The 14,443-nt window shown below is 29.0% G+C and overlaps 1 protein-coding gene across 1 annotated transcript; it reads right to left on the bottom strand.

The window, feature by feature from the left end:
• Positions 1-936, bottom strand: LOC111628774. The gene is made up of 4 exons (XM_023372620.1): positions 793-936; positions 311-546; positions 190-234; positions 1-115 (listed from the first exon to the last, which is right to left on the bottom strand). The coding sequence occupies exons 2-4, from the start codon at positions 538-540 to the stop codon at positions 49-51; spliced, it is 342 nt and encodes a 113-aa protein (XP_023228388.1). The 5' UTR covers positions 541-546; positions 793-936; the 3' UTR covers positions 1-48.
• Positions 937-14,443: the final 13,507 nt, after the last annotated feature.

Raw genomic sequence — 14,443 nt, 5'->3', positions numbered from 1 at the left:
CATAAAAACAAGCAAGAGATCCATATTTTATTTTGGTTTAATTTATAATTAATTCTTTTCTTTCTCTTTAATGATTGTTACGGGTTTAAAACCTGGAAAAACGCCAATTCCGAGACTGGAAAGTTGACAAAATTTTTATTAAATATTCATTAAAACTTAATTATTTAACTAAATATAATGTGTCCTTACCTATGTCCGTCTCTCCCTGTTAACAATTTGAGATCAAAAAATGGTCTAGAAGAAAATTAAACAGTGTTTTTAAAATGCTGTCAACCATTTTATAAAGAAGAAAATATCTCAATTGACTCACGGTATGTCAATGTGAAGATCGAAAGGTCTTTGGTTTACAACAACACGTTTCTCTACAACAGTGTGGTCTGGTATATCATCTTTATCGAAAGCATCATCATCATCTTCAACTGCATCAACTTTTTGATCATTTGTTTTCTTCGACTCGATCTCCGTCGCTTCTTCTTCAACAGGTTTGCAGAAAGAAGGAAGAGCAATTGCCAAAAACATTAACAGGAGCAACAACTTCATTTTTTTCTATATTAAAAAAATAAAATAAAATACAAAACTTAAAAAATTTTTATAAAGTTTTTACATTTAAAACTGCCAACATTTTTATCTAGGAAAGGCTTTTTTATGTGTAAACGTGTGTAAAATTTAAGTGTGGATGAACGAGCGAGCATTTTACTGATAGACAACAATAAAATCTTTGTATTTCTCGTAAGTTTTCCTATTGTATAAAGTTGTAAAGCAAATATTCTATATAAAATACAGGAAACTTACCAGAATACGTATTGTAGAAAGTACGACGTAATACTATAAAGCTTCAGGCAAGTGTGTTTGACTGTCTTCAATACTCCAAGGACGTTTGTCGATTGTTATACTTTACGTCAAGAAAGAAAACTGCACCCCAATGCGACAAGTAAAACACTTTTATTTGTTTGTAACCCCCCTTGGAAGAGGAAATTATACCTGAAGGACATGTTCAACGTTACTAAGAAGCATCATGTGATTGATAAAAATCATAATTGCAACACGATTTTTCTATAGAATTTGTGAGACACCGTGTTCTTAGGAATTTTTTAAGCGGTTAATTCATATTATATCTACAATATTTTTTTATTCTAATAATTAATTGAGGCCTGCAGCTAAAATATTGTAATTATTATATCTTAAAATACATCAATAAATACATATATAAAAAACGTTTTTTTTTGTATAGAAAATAGCCTCGCGCTGTTTATGACGTCGATATTGTGTCGAACTGGGTTGAAGTTTAATTAAATTAGTTTATTTTACGTCTTCATTTACGTCGAAACAATTTTAAACTGTATTTATTATGATCCAATTGAAGCGTAAAATCGACTTTTGTGAGCTTAAATTTTATATAAATTCTCTAAGGTTAATTAAACTTAAGTTTGCTCGACCATTAAGCGATTCCTTTAAGCCTTGAAGGAGGTGTAAGTTAATTTTATGATTTCTTTTATTGTTAATTTAATGGTAAAATTTATTAAAAAAATCATTTAAGTATATATTAACCTATGTGAGCAGGATCGGATTTAGGCTAAACTGTAGTATATAAGACCCTTCCTCATCCACCCTAAATAAAAGCGAGGCCATAAACTGCAGCTCCTTTAACTTATGAGTAAATTAGGCCCTATATATGACACTACAGACTACCATAAAATTTTAAAATATTAATTTATATGATAAAATGACTTGGATGTTTTAAATGATTAAAGTTTATAAAATTTATTTACATAAATTAAGCTATTTAAAGAACTGATTTTATATATTTTCAAAATTTAGCAGTAATTTAAAAAATTCATTATAATAATTCGTAAATATTCTCTAAGCAAGGATTTCTAAACCATAATCCCATCCAGCACACAGACTTGGTTCTTTACGAAGGCCTTCTCTGTCTGTTGTACAGTACCTTGACCAAATTCTGAATTTAGATAATAAAAGNATTCAGTTAATCACTGTAAAGGCTTGCACTTCTTTCAGCACTTTATTACTTTCCCGGCTGTTTTATATATTAGAGGGAAAGGACCAAATATGGCCCTTCAAAATTTTTACTTTTTGGACTCGGGGGACCTTGAAACGTCGAGAAATTCGGAGGTTTTTCTATATGTATGGATGTTTGTGTGTGGAGGGGCACGACTTTGTTTACCTACTTTGAAGCTTAATAATCCTGTGTCTTTTGTCGAAAATTTCTGAAATTTTGCAGTGTGTTTTCTGTATTAAGATCATTGATGATATTAAATTTTGGTGGTTAAAGATCGAGGGGATGAGAAGATAGAGGGCGGTCAAGTGTCTCATCTCGAGTACAGTTAGACTTAATGATATTACTCATTATTAACATTTACAATTTATAAAACTCATCATTATCCTAAAAATTAAGCTTTTTGCCATTTTATAATAATAATTAATAATATAAAACTGTTTAAAATAAAATCTCGTAACAGATGGCGCCACACACAATTTTAACTCTTGCAGGGAAAGTTACCCAACTAGTTGCTGGATTTTGTTTTGTTTTTTTCTTACAAATTTTACAAAAATTGTTCGATACAGCGTTTTTAAGCTCGACTGTTCACATCTGTACTTGGAATATACAATAAATAAATAAATAAAAACACGGTGAACTGACTTTTGGGTCTCGTAGCGAATAAAATCGGCCATTTTTTACAAGGAAACAATTGAATTTTGGCTTACAATAGAAAATTCCATGTATTAATCAATCATAAATTGTATAGAAAAAATAAATTTAACAATAATTAATTTGATTTCTGTACAATTTTTCAGTTAGGTTTATATTCTTTGATTCTGTTAAATGTAAGCCAACTAAACAAATTTATTCTTTATAAATAAAATTACAAAGAATTAGAAATAAATTTGAGCATAATATTGTTTAAATAAGATTTGTACGAAGATCATCGATAATAATATGTATTATACAGGATGGTTTAAAAATCAGTTAACCGAAATATATTATTTACAACTCAAAAAATATACCTCGGTTAACTGACTTTTGGACAACTCTATATTATAAAGAGAATAGGTTTAGTTCCTGTAAAAACAAAAAAAAAAACCTCCACTAACGGCCACCTCCAAACAATAACCATTTTTTTTATGTTGAAGTCAGTGGCCGTTATTAAGAGATTTGACTGCATAAGTAATAAATATCATTAAAATGGAGGTATTTAAACTGTCAACTAAGTTGCAAAATCATAAAATAAATCTTTCTAAACGAAGGAGAAGAATTATCTAAAGATTTATTTTGTAAACAGCATAAATTACCAATAACAAAAATTATTATCGATTCGAAATAGTTTTCTTTCTTACGTTATTTACTGTACATTATGAAGAAAACGACAAGGAAGAGTTACGCGTAACATGGAAAGACATAAAGGAAACTGCAATATAATAAATGACAGGAAAAGATAAAGTAGATGTTTCGATAGAAGAATTTTCTATCCAGTAACACTTTAAGTGCTTAAAATGTTCTGTTCCGATTAGCTGTAGGAAATAGGAAATTGAGATTCTGAGAAGTTTTGTTCTTAAATACTCTGCCCCAGAAGTCAGTTAACCCTGATTTTTTACAAGCAATTTAGCAATTTTTTCTTTTTTCCCCCAGGAAAGTCGACGACGATTTGTGAAAGTGTGTCAAAGCGTTATAATTTGAAGGGCCTCATTTTTGAGCAATTTTGTAAATTCTGTACAGCTATTTAGTCCTTTATAATGGTTAACTGACTTTTGGGCCACCGTATAACTTTTAATCTGGAATCGTAAAGGAACTTTGAAAGTTTTTATGCTTGTTTTATAATAAATTTAAACGAATTCTTTAATTGAATAAGAGAATTTGAAGGACATTCTTAAAGGGCATTTTACTTTCCCGGCTATTATATATATAATAGAGGAAAAGTTGAGCGATCGATCAAAAAATGACCCCCCGAAGATTATTACATTTTTGGACTCAGATGATCTTGAAACGTCGAGAAATTCAAAAAAATAAAAAATAAAGAGTTTTTTCTGTATTTATGGATGATAGTGTGCGGAAGAAGCTCGATTTTTTTCCCATCTACTTTAAAGCTTAATAACTCCTGTGCCTTTTTGTTGAAAATTTCTGAAATTTTGCAGGGAGGTTTGTGTATTAGGATAAAATTTTTATAGAAATTTTCTGGAAAAATCGGACCATTGGTTGGTTAGATATGATCCCCATCCCCTTAATATCTCTCGAACCAATCTGGAGACTTATAAAGGTAATGAAAGTAATTATTAGGGATAAAAAATAATTAAAAATATCGGGAAAGTCTAGCAACAACGTTGTCAGCTTTTTAAAATAGAAGTAATTAACGAGTATCAGAATAAAGCATAAATTATAAAGGAATTATCTTAAAAGTTTTCTTTGAGTTTACACAAGATCCTATTATAAACATATGTTTTATTTATTTATAATAAAATCTTCTCTAAACTCATGAAATTTTTAAAATGGATCTCTTTTATCTTTCTTACTATCCTTCGACAGAAACAACAGATATAAAGACGTGAGATAGCGCACTAAAAAAGAAAAATGTAAAAAAAAATTTATATATATTTTTGGCTGCTGGAAAATAATAAAGATGCGGTGAATGATAAAAAGAAAGAAGTAAAATAGAGCTAAATTTACACGTGTATTTACATAGTGACACCTAATTAAAATTCATTTTGATTAAGTGTCACCGTTCATTAAAGCTTATTTGACCTCTAAAATTGGGTAATTCGATATCTTAGATTGAGGTAAAGAGTATGAATTACTGACAGATAGATTTAGGGGGGTGTGCAGGGCACCACTGCACCCTCTTCTGAGGGTTATCAGTAAAAATTAAGGCATATCGTTTCCGTTTTTCACTCCTCCAAAAACTTCTGGATACGCTATTGATTATTGAGGATAATAGAATAATACTACAGCTATGGAAAGAGCCTTACATTAATTACGTGTACAGTTTTTGATTCACTTTTGACCCCTCCTTTTAGTTACGTGTAATAGTTTGTAACTTTCCTGACATTGAATAAATGACTAAAAAGTTCTACAAATGTATTCTAACTGATAGTTTATTCATACAACTAGTATAGGCTCGTATGCTACCAAAAACCTAAAAATTAAGCTTTTTGCCATTTTATAATAATAATTAATAATATAAAACTGTTTAAAATAAAATCTCGTAACAGATGGCGCCACACACAATTTTAACTCTTGCAGGGAAAGTTACCCAACTAGTTGCTGGATTTTGTTTTGTTTTTTTCTTACAAATTTTACAAAAATTGTTCGATACAGCGTTTTTAAGCTCGACTGTTCACATCTGTACTTGGAATATACAATAAATAAATAAATAAAAACACGGTGAACTGACTTTTGGGTCTCGTAGCGAATAAAATCGGCCATTTTTTACAAGGAAACAATTGAATTTTGGCTTACAATAGAAAATTCGTAAATAAAACTCTCTTACCTATTTAATTACGAATAAAAGTAATTCTTCGAAATAGGTTATGCGAAGAAGAAAACAAAATGGTGTCTTATCCAATTTTAAACTGTTGAAGCTTGTGTGTAAGATGTGTTTAAGCGAAGTTACGTGAAGATAAGTGCACTTTTACAATAGATTAGAAGAGAATTTTTACCGTTTTCTATGGCGTAAAGCCATTTCGTAAAAGGTAATTTTATTATTTCTAACACCCAAGATACTTTTGGAAATCAGGTCACCATAACGAGTCAACGAACTCAAAAAAAGTTTTAGTTTTCAGATTATGATCTTACCTATCGAGTAGAAGTATTTCCTGTCTAGGAAGACATACTTTTATCCGTTTAATCAGTTACAATTTATCACATTATCTTCCAAACACGTGATGTTAACAGGACCGGATTTTCAAATAGTCTCTCTTTATAAGTCTATAGCTTAGGACCTCGCATATTTACGCGTGATTTTGTTATAGGGAAAGGCCTCTTATATGTTATAGATTAGGGCCTCGCATTTTTACAAGTAATTTTCTTATAGGGAAGAGCCTCTTATGTGTTATTCCCAAACTGCGACCATCATAGCTTAGAGCCACTGAAGTCTATACTCAGCTATTTCGCATAGTTTCTATGTCAAGAGTTTAATCAGTTCCATTTGCCCAGTAGGCAAGATCTGTATGGCCTGATTACAGTATGTACAGTATGGAAACGTGGATATGTACAGAAAATTATTATTTTTTAAATATTCTTGCTTAAAATTTTAGTAGAAGATATATTAAATAATAATTATGTAATATTTTTTAATGAATAGTAAATTATTTCAGGAAATATTATGTTGAAAACAAAATAATATAGATGAAGAAATGCTTAATAATATCCTAAGGTATTATTATAATAATTTTTTAAAATTACTTTTCTTGTTATTATTTCATTTTATTTTATTTCATTCTTAAAATGTAAGAATTCATAAAATCATATATACCTCAGTATGTATTAAATTTATGTCATTATTTAATTTAACAAGGAAAAAAAATAATACTGTATTTCTAATTTAAAGGAAAAAGTTATATTGCTAAAATTTAATGTTAATAAAGCATTGTAATTTATACGTAGATTAGCCCAAAATTCAGTTAATCACTGTAAAGGCTTGCACTTCTTTCAGCACTTTATTACTTTCCCGGCTGTTTTATATATTAGAGGGAAAGGACCAAACATGGCCCTCCAAAATTTTTACTTTTTGGACTCGGGGGACCTTGAAACGTCGAGAAATTCGGAGGTTTTTCTATATGTATGGATGTTTGTGTGTGGAGGGGCACGACTTTGTTTACCTACTTTGAAGCTTAATAATCCTGTGTCTTTTGTCGAAAATTTCTGAAATTTTGCAGTGTGTTTTCTGTATTAAGATCATTGATGATATTAAATTTTGGTGGTTAAAGATCGAGGGGATGAGAAGATAGAGGGCGGTCAAGTGTCTCATCTCGAGTACAGTTAGACTTAATGATATTACTCATTATTAGCATTTACAATTTATAAAACTCATCATTATCCTAAAAATTAAGCTTTTTGCCATTTTATAATAATAATTAATAATATAAAACTGTTTAAAATAAAATCTCGTAACAGATGGCGCCACACACAATTTTAACTCTTGCAGGGAAAGTTACCCAACTAGTTGCTGGATTTTGTTTTGTTTTTTTCTTACAAATTTTACAAAAATTGTTCGATACAGCGTTTTTAAGCTCGACTGTTCACATCTGTACTTGGAATATACAATAAATAAATAAATAAAAACACGGTGAACTGACTTTTGGGTCTCGTAGCGAATAAAATCGGCCATTTTTTACAAGGAAACAATTGAATTTTGGCTTACAATAGAAAATTCCATGTATTAATCAATCATAAATTGTATAGAAAAAATAAATTTAACAATAATTAATTTGATTTCTGTACAATTTTTCAGTTAGGTTTATATTCTTTGATTCTGTTAAATGTAAGCCAACTAAACAAATTTATTCTTTATAAATAAAATTACAAAGAATTAGAAATAAATTTGAGCATAATATTGTTTAAATAAGATTTGTACGAAGATCATCGATAATAATATGTATTATACAGGATGGTTTAAAAATCAGTTAACCGAAATATATTATTTACAACTCAAAAAATATACCTCGGTTAACTGACTTTTGGACAACTCTATATTATAAAGAGAATAGGTTTAGTTCCTGTAAAAACAAAAAAAAAAACCTCCACTAACGGCCACCTCCAAACAATAACCATTTTTTTTATGTTGAAGTCAGTGGCCGTTATTAAGAGATTTGACTGCATAAGTAATAAATATCATTAAAATGGAGGTATTTAAACTGTCAACTAAGTTGCAAAATCATAAAATAAATCTTTCTAAACGAAGGAGAAGAATTATCTAAAGATTTATTTTGTAAACAGCATAAATTACCAATAACAAAAATTATTATCGATTCGAAATAGTTTTCTTTCTTACGTTATTTACTGTACATTATGAAGAAAACGACAAGGAAGAGTTACGCGTAACATGGAAAGACATAAAGGAAACTGCAATATAATAAATGACAGGAAAAGATAAAGTAGATGTTTCGATAGAAGAATTTTCTATCCAGTAACACTTTAAGTGCTTAAAATGTTCTGTTCCGATTAGCTGTAGGAAATAGGAAATTGAGATTCTGAGAAGTTTTGTTCTTAAATACTCTGCCCCAGAAGTCAGTTAACCCTGATTTTTTACAAGCAATTTAGCAATTTTTTCTTTTTTCCCCCAGGAAAGTCGACGACGATTTGTGAAAGTGTGTCAAAGCGTTATAATTTGAAGGGCCTCATTTTTGAGCAATTTTGTAAATTCTGTACAGCTATTTAGTCCTTTATAATGGTTAACTGACTTTTGGGCCACCGTATAACTTTTAATCTGGAATCGTAAAGGAACTTTGAAAGTTTTTATGCTTGTTTTATAATAAATTTAAACGAATTCTTTAATTGAATAAGAGAATTTGAAGGACATTCTTAAAGGGCATTTTACTTTCCCGGCTATTATATATATAATAGAGGAAAAGTTGAGCGATCGATCAAAAAATGACCCCCCGAAGATTATTACATTTTTGGACTCAGATGATCTTGAAACGTCGAGAAATTCAAAAAAATAAAAAATAAAGAGTTTTTTCTGTATTTATGGATGATAGTGTGCGGAAGAAGCTCGATTTTTTCCCATCTACTTTAAAGCTTAATAACTCCTGTGCCTTTTTGTTGAAAATTTCTGAAATTTTGCAGGGAGGTTTGTGTATTAGGATAAAATTTTTATAGAAATTTTCTGGAAAAATCGGACCATTGGTTGGTTAGATATGATCCCCATCCCCTTAATATCTCTCGAACCAATCTGGAGACTTATAAAGGTAATGAAAGTAATTATTAGGGATAAAAAATAATTAAAAATATCGGGAAAGTCTAGCAACAACGTTGTCAGCTTTTTAAAATAGAAGTAATTAACGAGTATCAGAATAAAGCATAAATTATAAAGGAATTATCTTAAAAGTTTTCTTTGAGTTTACACAAGATCCTATTATAAACATATGTTTTATTTATTTATAATAAAATCTTCTCTAAACTCATGAAATTTTTAAAATGGATCTCTTTTATCTTTCTTACTATCCTTCGACAGAAACAACAGATATAAAGACGTGAGATAGCGCACTAAAAAAGAAAAATGTAAAAAAAAATTTTATATATTTTTGGCTGCTGGAAAATAATAAAGATGCGGTGAATGATAAAAAGAAAGAAGTAAAATAGAGCTAAATTTACACGTGTATTTACATAGTGACACCTAATTAAAATTCATTTTGATTAAATGTCACCATTCATCGCTTATTTGACCTCTAAAATTGGGTAATTCGATATCTTAGATTGAGGTAAAGAGTATGAATTACTGACAGATAGATTTAGGGGGGTGTGCAGGGCACCACTGCACCCTCTTCTGAGGGTTATCAGTAAAAATTAAGGCATATCGTTTCCGTTTTTCACTCCTCCAAAAACTTCTGGATACGCTATTGATTATTGAGGATAATAGAATAATACTACAGCTATGGAAAGAGCCTTACATTAATTACGTGTACAGTTTTTGATTCACTTTTGACCCCTCCTTTTAGTTACGTGTAATAGTTTGTAACTTTCCTGACATTGAATAAATGACTAAAAAGTTCTACAAATGTATTCTAACTGATAGTTTATTCATATAACTAGTATAGGCTCGTATGCTACTAAAAATCCACAATGCCTCCACCCCTCTCAAACTGCATACGTTAATTAATGGACTTCACCAAATTTTTGCCTATACGAGTAAATTTAAATTTAGCGAGCTTATTGGTGTACTGGAAGTTTTCAGCTTACAAAAATCGGTTCTGAAGAATTCAAATTTAAATTCGAATTTTTAAAAAATGAGCCAATAATGATAACTGTAGTACCATATCCGCCATCTGTTGGCTATTATATGAAATAAAACTATTAAATCCAGTTTATTTTGATTCTTTCCTGATAAAATATTCTTTTAAATGTTGTTTATAAATTCTCATTACAAGAATTTTTTTGCCTTTTCGTCCCTAATTTTAATTTGGTAATTTTAGCTTAAGGTTTGCTTCATTAAGGTATAAGTTACTCTAATGCTGTTACCATCAACATGATAGTAAAGTGACGCTATATTTAACAAGAATTTTATATAGAAAAATTCGTGTTTATATATATTTTTCTATAAAATTTTTATCAAAATAAATTTGATTTTAAAAACTATCAATATAACAATTGAAATTTGGAACAATTTAAACGAAGTTTCTGCACGACCAAGTACGAAGCATAACCAGAGAAACAGGGCTCTGGGCCCCTTACCTTTCTAGATGAAAAATAAAATAATAAAAATCAGAAAAAGATTTAAATGAGACAAATACACTCATACAACATTTAAAAATCTAAGGGTTTATTCTTTATTCACAGTACATAAGTGAGTGTAGATTTGCACGTTCTAATTTGCTCCCCCCCCATTCGGCTCTTCATTCATTGTACTGTACGAGGGTGAATGCAGGTTTGCACGTTCTAATTCGTCCCCCCTATTATCAGTTCTACTTAATCTACTGTTAGCGACGCATCGCTAAGTAAATTGACTAAGTTTTATTCTTCATACTTTCTGATATATATATCAGAAAGTTTTATTCGGGCGTAGTATGAAGAATAAAACTTAGTAGAATAAAACTTAAAATATAGAAATATATATATATCAAAATATTGTAGAAAAGTCATATTTTTCACAGAAAGTATATATCTTTATGAGAAAATTTTGAAGTTTCGCGTAGAGATCGGCAGCAACACGAAGAGAATTATTGATTACAATATATCATAAATGATTTTTCCGGCAGAGTTGATATCTTTTTTCTTCAGCCACAAGGGAATATATATATATATATATATAACAGAACGTTTTTCTAAAAACAAGTTTTACAATTATGGTCGAACCTCTAATAATGGCCACTTCCTAACAACGTCCACTTCTAAACGGCGGCCATTTTTTGAGAACGATGAATAAAAACGCATACAAAATAACCTCCAAACAACGGCCACATTTTAATGTTTCCATCAGTATCCGCTGTTCAGAGGTTTGACTGTATTTTGATATTTAATTGCCATAAAAAAAAACAGTAAAAATATATACCTAACTTTTTTACTTCGATATCAGTTTGATTATTTATTAATTTTAGAAAAATAGTGATTGCATACTGTAAAATAATTATAAAATTTATATTTTTAATGTAAATAATAACCTAAAGCTCACATTTTGCTTTCATGCCAGACGTGTTTGAAAATGTTTCACGAAAAATCCATAAAATAATCTTTAAATAACATTTTTCTTATTAAAAAATGATAAAAATATAGTCTAATATTTTTTCTACATTTTATATTAATTAAAAAGTGTGCTGTTTTAGTATTTAATCTCTTAATGTTTTCATACAAGCTCACTCTTTTAAGGTAATTATTTTTAATTTATTAATTTTTAAAATAAAACGTAATAAAAACATAATTAATTATGAATTATTCACGGGATCAGATTTAAAAAACAATTAAATTTACTCCGAAAAACTGGAAAATGAGTCGTTTAATCACAAGTCTCACGGCCAACGAGATTTGTACGATTCAAGATGGCGCCCACAATCGAGACGACATTGACGAATGCTGTGAAAACTCGCTGTTGAATTCGCAGTAAAACTTAAACCGAATAAAGTCACATAATAACGTATTTCTGGATGCATTGAAAGGGTAATATATTCTTGATCATATGCCTGATTACATAACCAATAACTGATCCAGAAATCTCAAGAGAGGGATGCAGAAAGGAAATAATATGCCTTCCAAATTTTTTACTACCCGAAATATCCGGATTTACTGGAAAAACCCCCGTATAAGGGGATGCAGCTAAGTCCTGCACCCCCCAAACCCGCTCCTAGAGATAAATATGTCGTCGGATCGTTTTCGTTGTAAATTACTAGAGAAGCTTTTTTATTTATTTATTTTTTTAATAAATTGGTCCCTCGGAGAGCAAACGTCTTTTATAACGGATTTTATATCTTTTCCTTATTGTTTTGCCGAAGTACAGCTAATTATATAATTATAATTTAATTAATAATTAAGCATATTTGTCCATTTACATTCATGGACTTTAATTTTGAGTTGTATATTAAGAAGAATTTTAAAATAGCCAAACCGTTAATAACGTCCATCTCTAAATAGCGGCTATTTTTTCGGAGATTTTATTTAATTTTTTTAACAGAAATTCATATGAAATGACCTCCAAACAACGGCCATTTTTTAAATGTTTGTTAGTGTCCGTTGTTCAGAGGTTTGATTATATTTATCGATTATTTTTATATTATGAAATTATTAATTAGTAAAGAAATGAATATTAATAATCATTTTAAAAATAAAAGAAGAATAATTATCAGTTCAAACGGATAAAAATTCCTTAGAAGTTCTTTAATTTTTTCTACATTTTTTAAAAATAATTTAATTGTTATTGGATTTATTATATTCTATTCTAAAGAATAAATTGCATAAGGAAGCAACAGAATTATTATTACTTTTTTTTTGTTATAAAGTTCATTTCTGTGAGGATAATTCCCGATCAACCCTATGATATGAATGAGTTACATGAAAACACAGAAGCACGTGACGAGTCTGTATTGTTTCTAATTGGTTTTCAATTGTTAGAAAACGACATATGGTGTTTTTATTCGCCGCTACGAGGCCGGAAAAAGATTTGAAACGTGCACCAATTCTGTCTGAATGAAAGGAATTGTATAATAGAGAAGAAAAAAAAACTGTAACTGGATCCAAATATTATTAAGTTAAGCTTAAAATTACAACGTGATTTATCCATAAATTTAATTCTAAAATTCTCACGAGAACGTCCTCTGTTTGTATATAAAGTATTCAATCAATTGTTTATACATTTTATAAAATTGACCTATTTATAGAAGTCCTATATGATAATGAAGCGTACGAACAATTTTTCAATTTTACAATTCAAATTTAAATCGGCCAATGATAAATAAAAGGGTTACGTATGACTCACGGGATATTTTTTTTTTCAATCTACTGACGTTCCATATTGAATGTTCTGTAAATTCTAGAATATTTTATCTGTTTCTTAAGTAAATTTATGCGTTTATCGATCACTCGAGCCGGAATCTAATCGATTTGGTGGAGTTATCCTTATAAGCGTGAACCACATCACGTAGGCATTTTAAATGTTCTTTTCCTTGAAAGGTTTTTTGTAGATAATACCATTTCTACGTTAAGCTTCGCAGTGAAAATGATTGTTAACTTGTAAAGCTCTTGAGTTATTGTCGAGTTTTTTCACGTCACGTATTACGTACCAATGCAATCAAATTCTAAATCGTATAAAGAAAATCTATAATTTATTTGATTAATTTGATTAAAATACCAACTAAAATGTGCCAGATTTATATGAAGGAATTCCGTACGGCCCGGGGCCTTCATATAAAGAAATGCAGTAAGCTGTATTTATACTGTTTAAATTTAAAGTAGAAAATGCTATTTCTTTACAGATTTTTCTGATATTTTATATATAATTATATAATTTTTTTTATTAAATTTATAGCATTTAGTTTTTATTTGCTCGAGCTCTAGTCGATACAAGAGGCAAATAATGCCCACATAAATAAACCCGTCCCTGTATCTAAAACATTAAAACTATTTTAATATTTTTATTAAAAGAATTAAAATAAAATAAAATGGATTAATTATCTCAAGATAAATATATATTTTATGATTTATGGCTTTATAACGGTTAAAATATTAAAAGAATAATAAACATAAACCCAATATTTTTTTCCAAGATTTATTGTTTAATTGCTATAAATAAAACATAAAATACATTGGTACATAATTATTTTGGGATGAAGTCTGTACTGAGATTTTATTTATAGATTTAAGTGCATTTAATATGCATTAAAGCAAAAATTATAATTCCAAATAAATGACCTTCAATGCAAAAATCAAGTTCAATGGCTTTAGAGTATGACAAGTGTAGTTAGTTACCTATTTATAAGTTTTAAACTGTACCAGTTTAAGTTCACGAGCATAAAAAAAAATTGTTCATTTAAATACATCTCGACTGTATTTTTTTGTTAATAAATATAAAAATTTATTAAGCTTATAATTATTTTTAAAAATTAAAAAAAAAGGATTCTTACAACATTTTTCACTGTAAAAATATAGATTCACATGTGTAACATATCTATATAATTTAGGCATTGCTATATACAAAATGCTAAGAACTGACACGTAAAGTAATTACACGAATAATGACCGTAATGTATATTTACAATAGATTTTTTTATAGGTATAGTCTGGGATTTTCTT

The sequence above is a fragment of the Centruroides sculpturatus genome, unplaced genomic scaffold (assembly GCF_000671375.1).
Source record: "Centruroides sculpturatus isolate CEXI.00-Female unplaced genomic scaffold, Cexi_2.0 scaffold634, whole genome shotgun sequence".
In the NCBI taxonomy this organism is placed as follows: domain Eukaryota; kingdom Metazoa; phylum Arthropoda; class Arachnida; order Scorpiones; family Buthidae; genus Centruroides; species Centruroides sculpturatus.
This window is presented reverse-complemented; position numbering and strand designations above follow the sequence as displayed.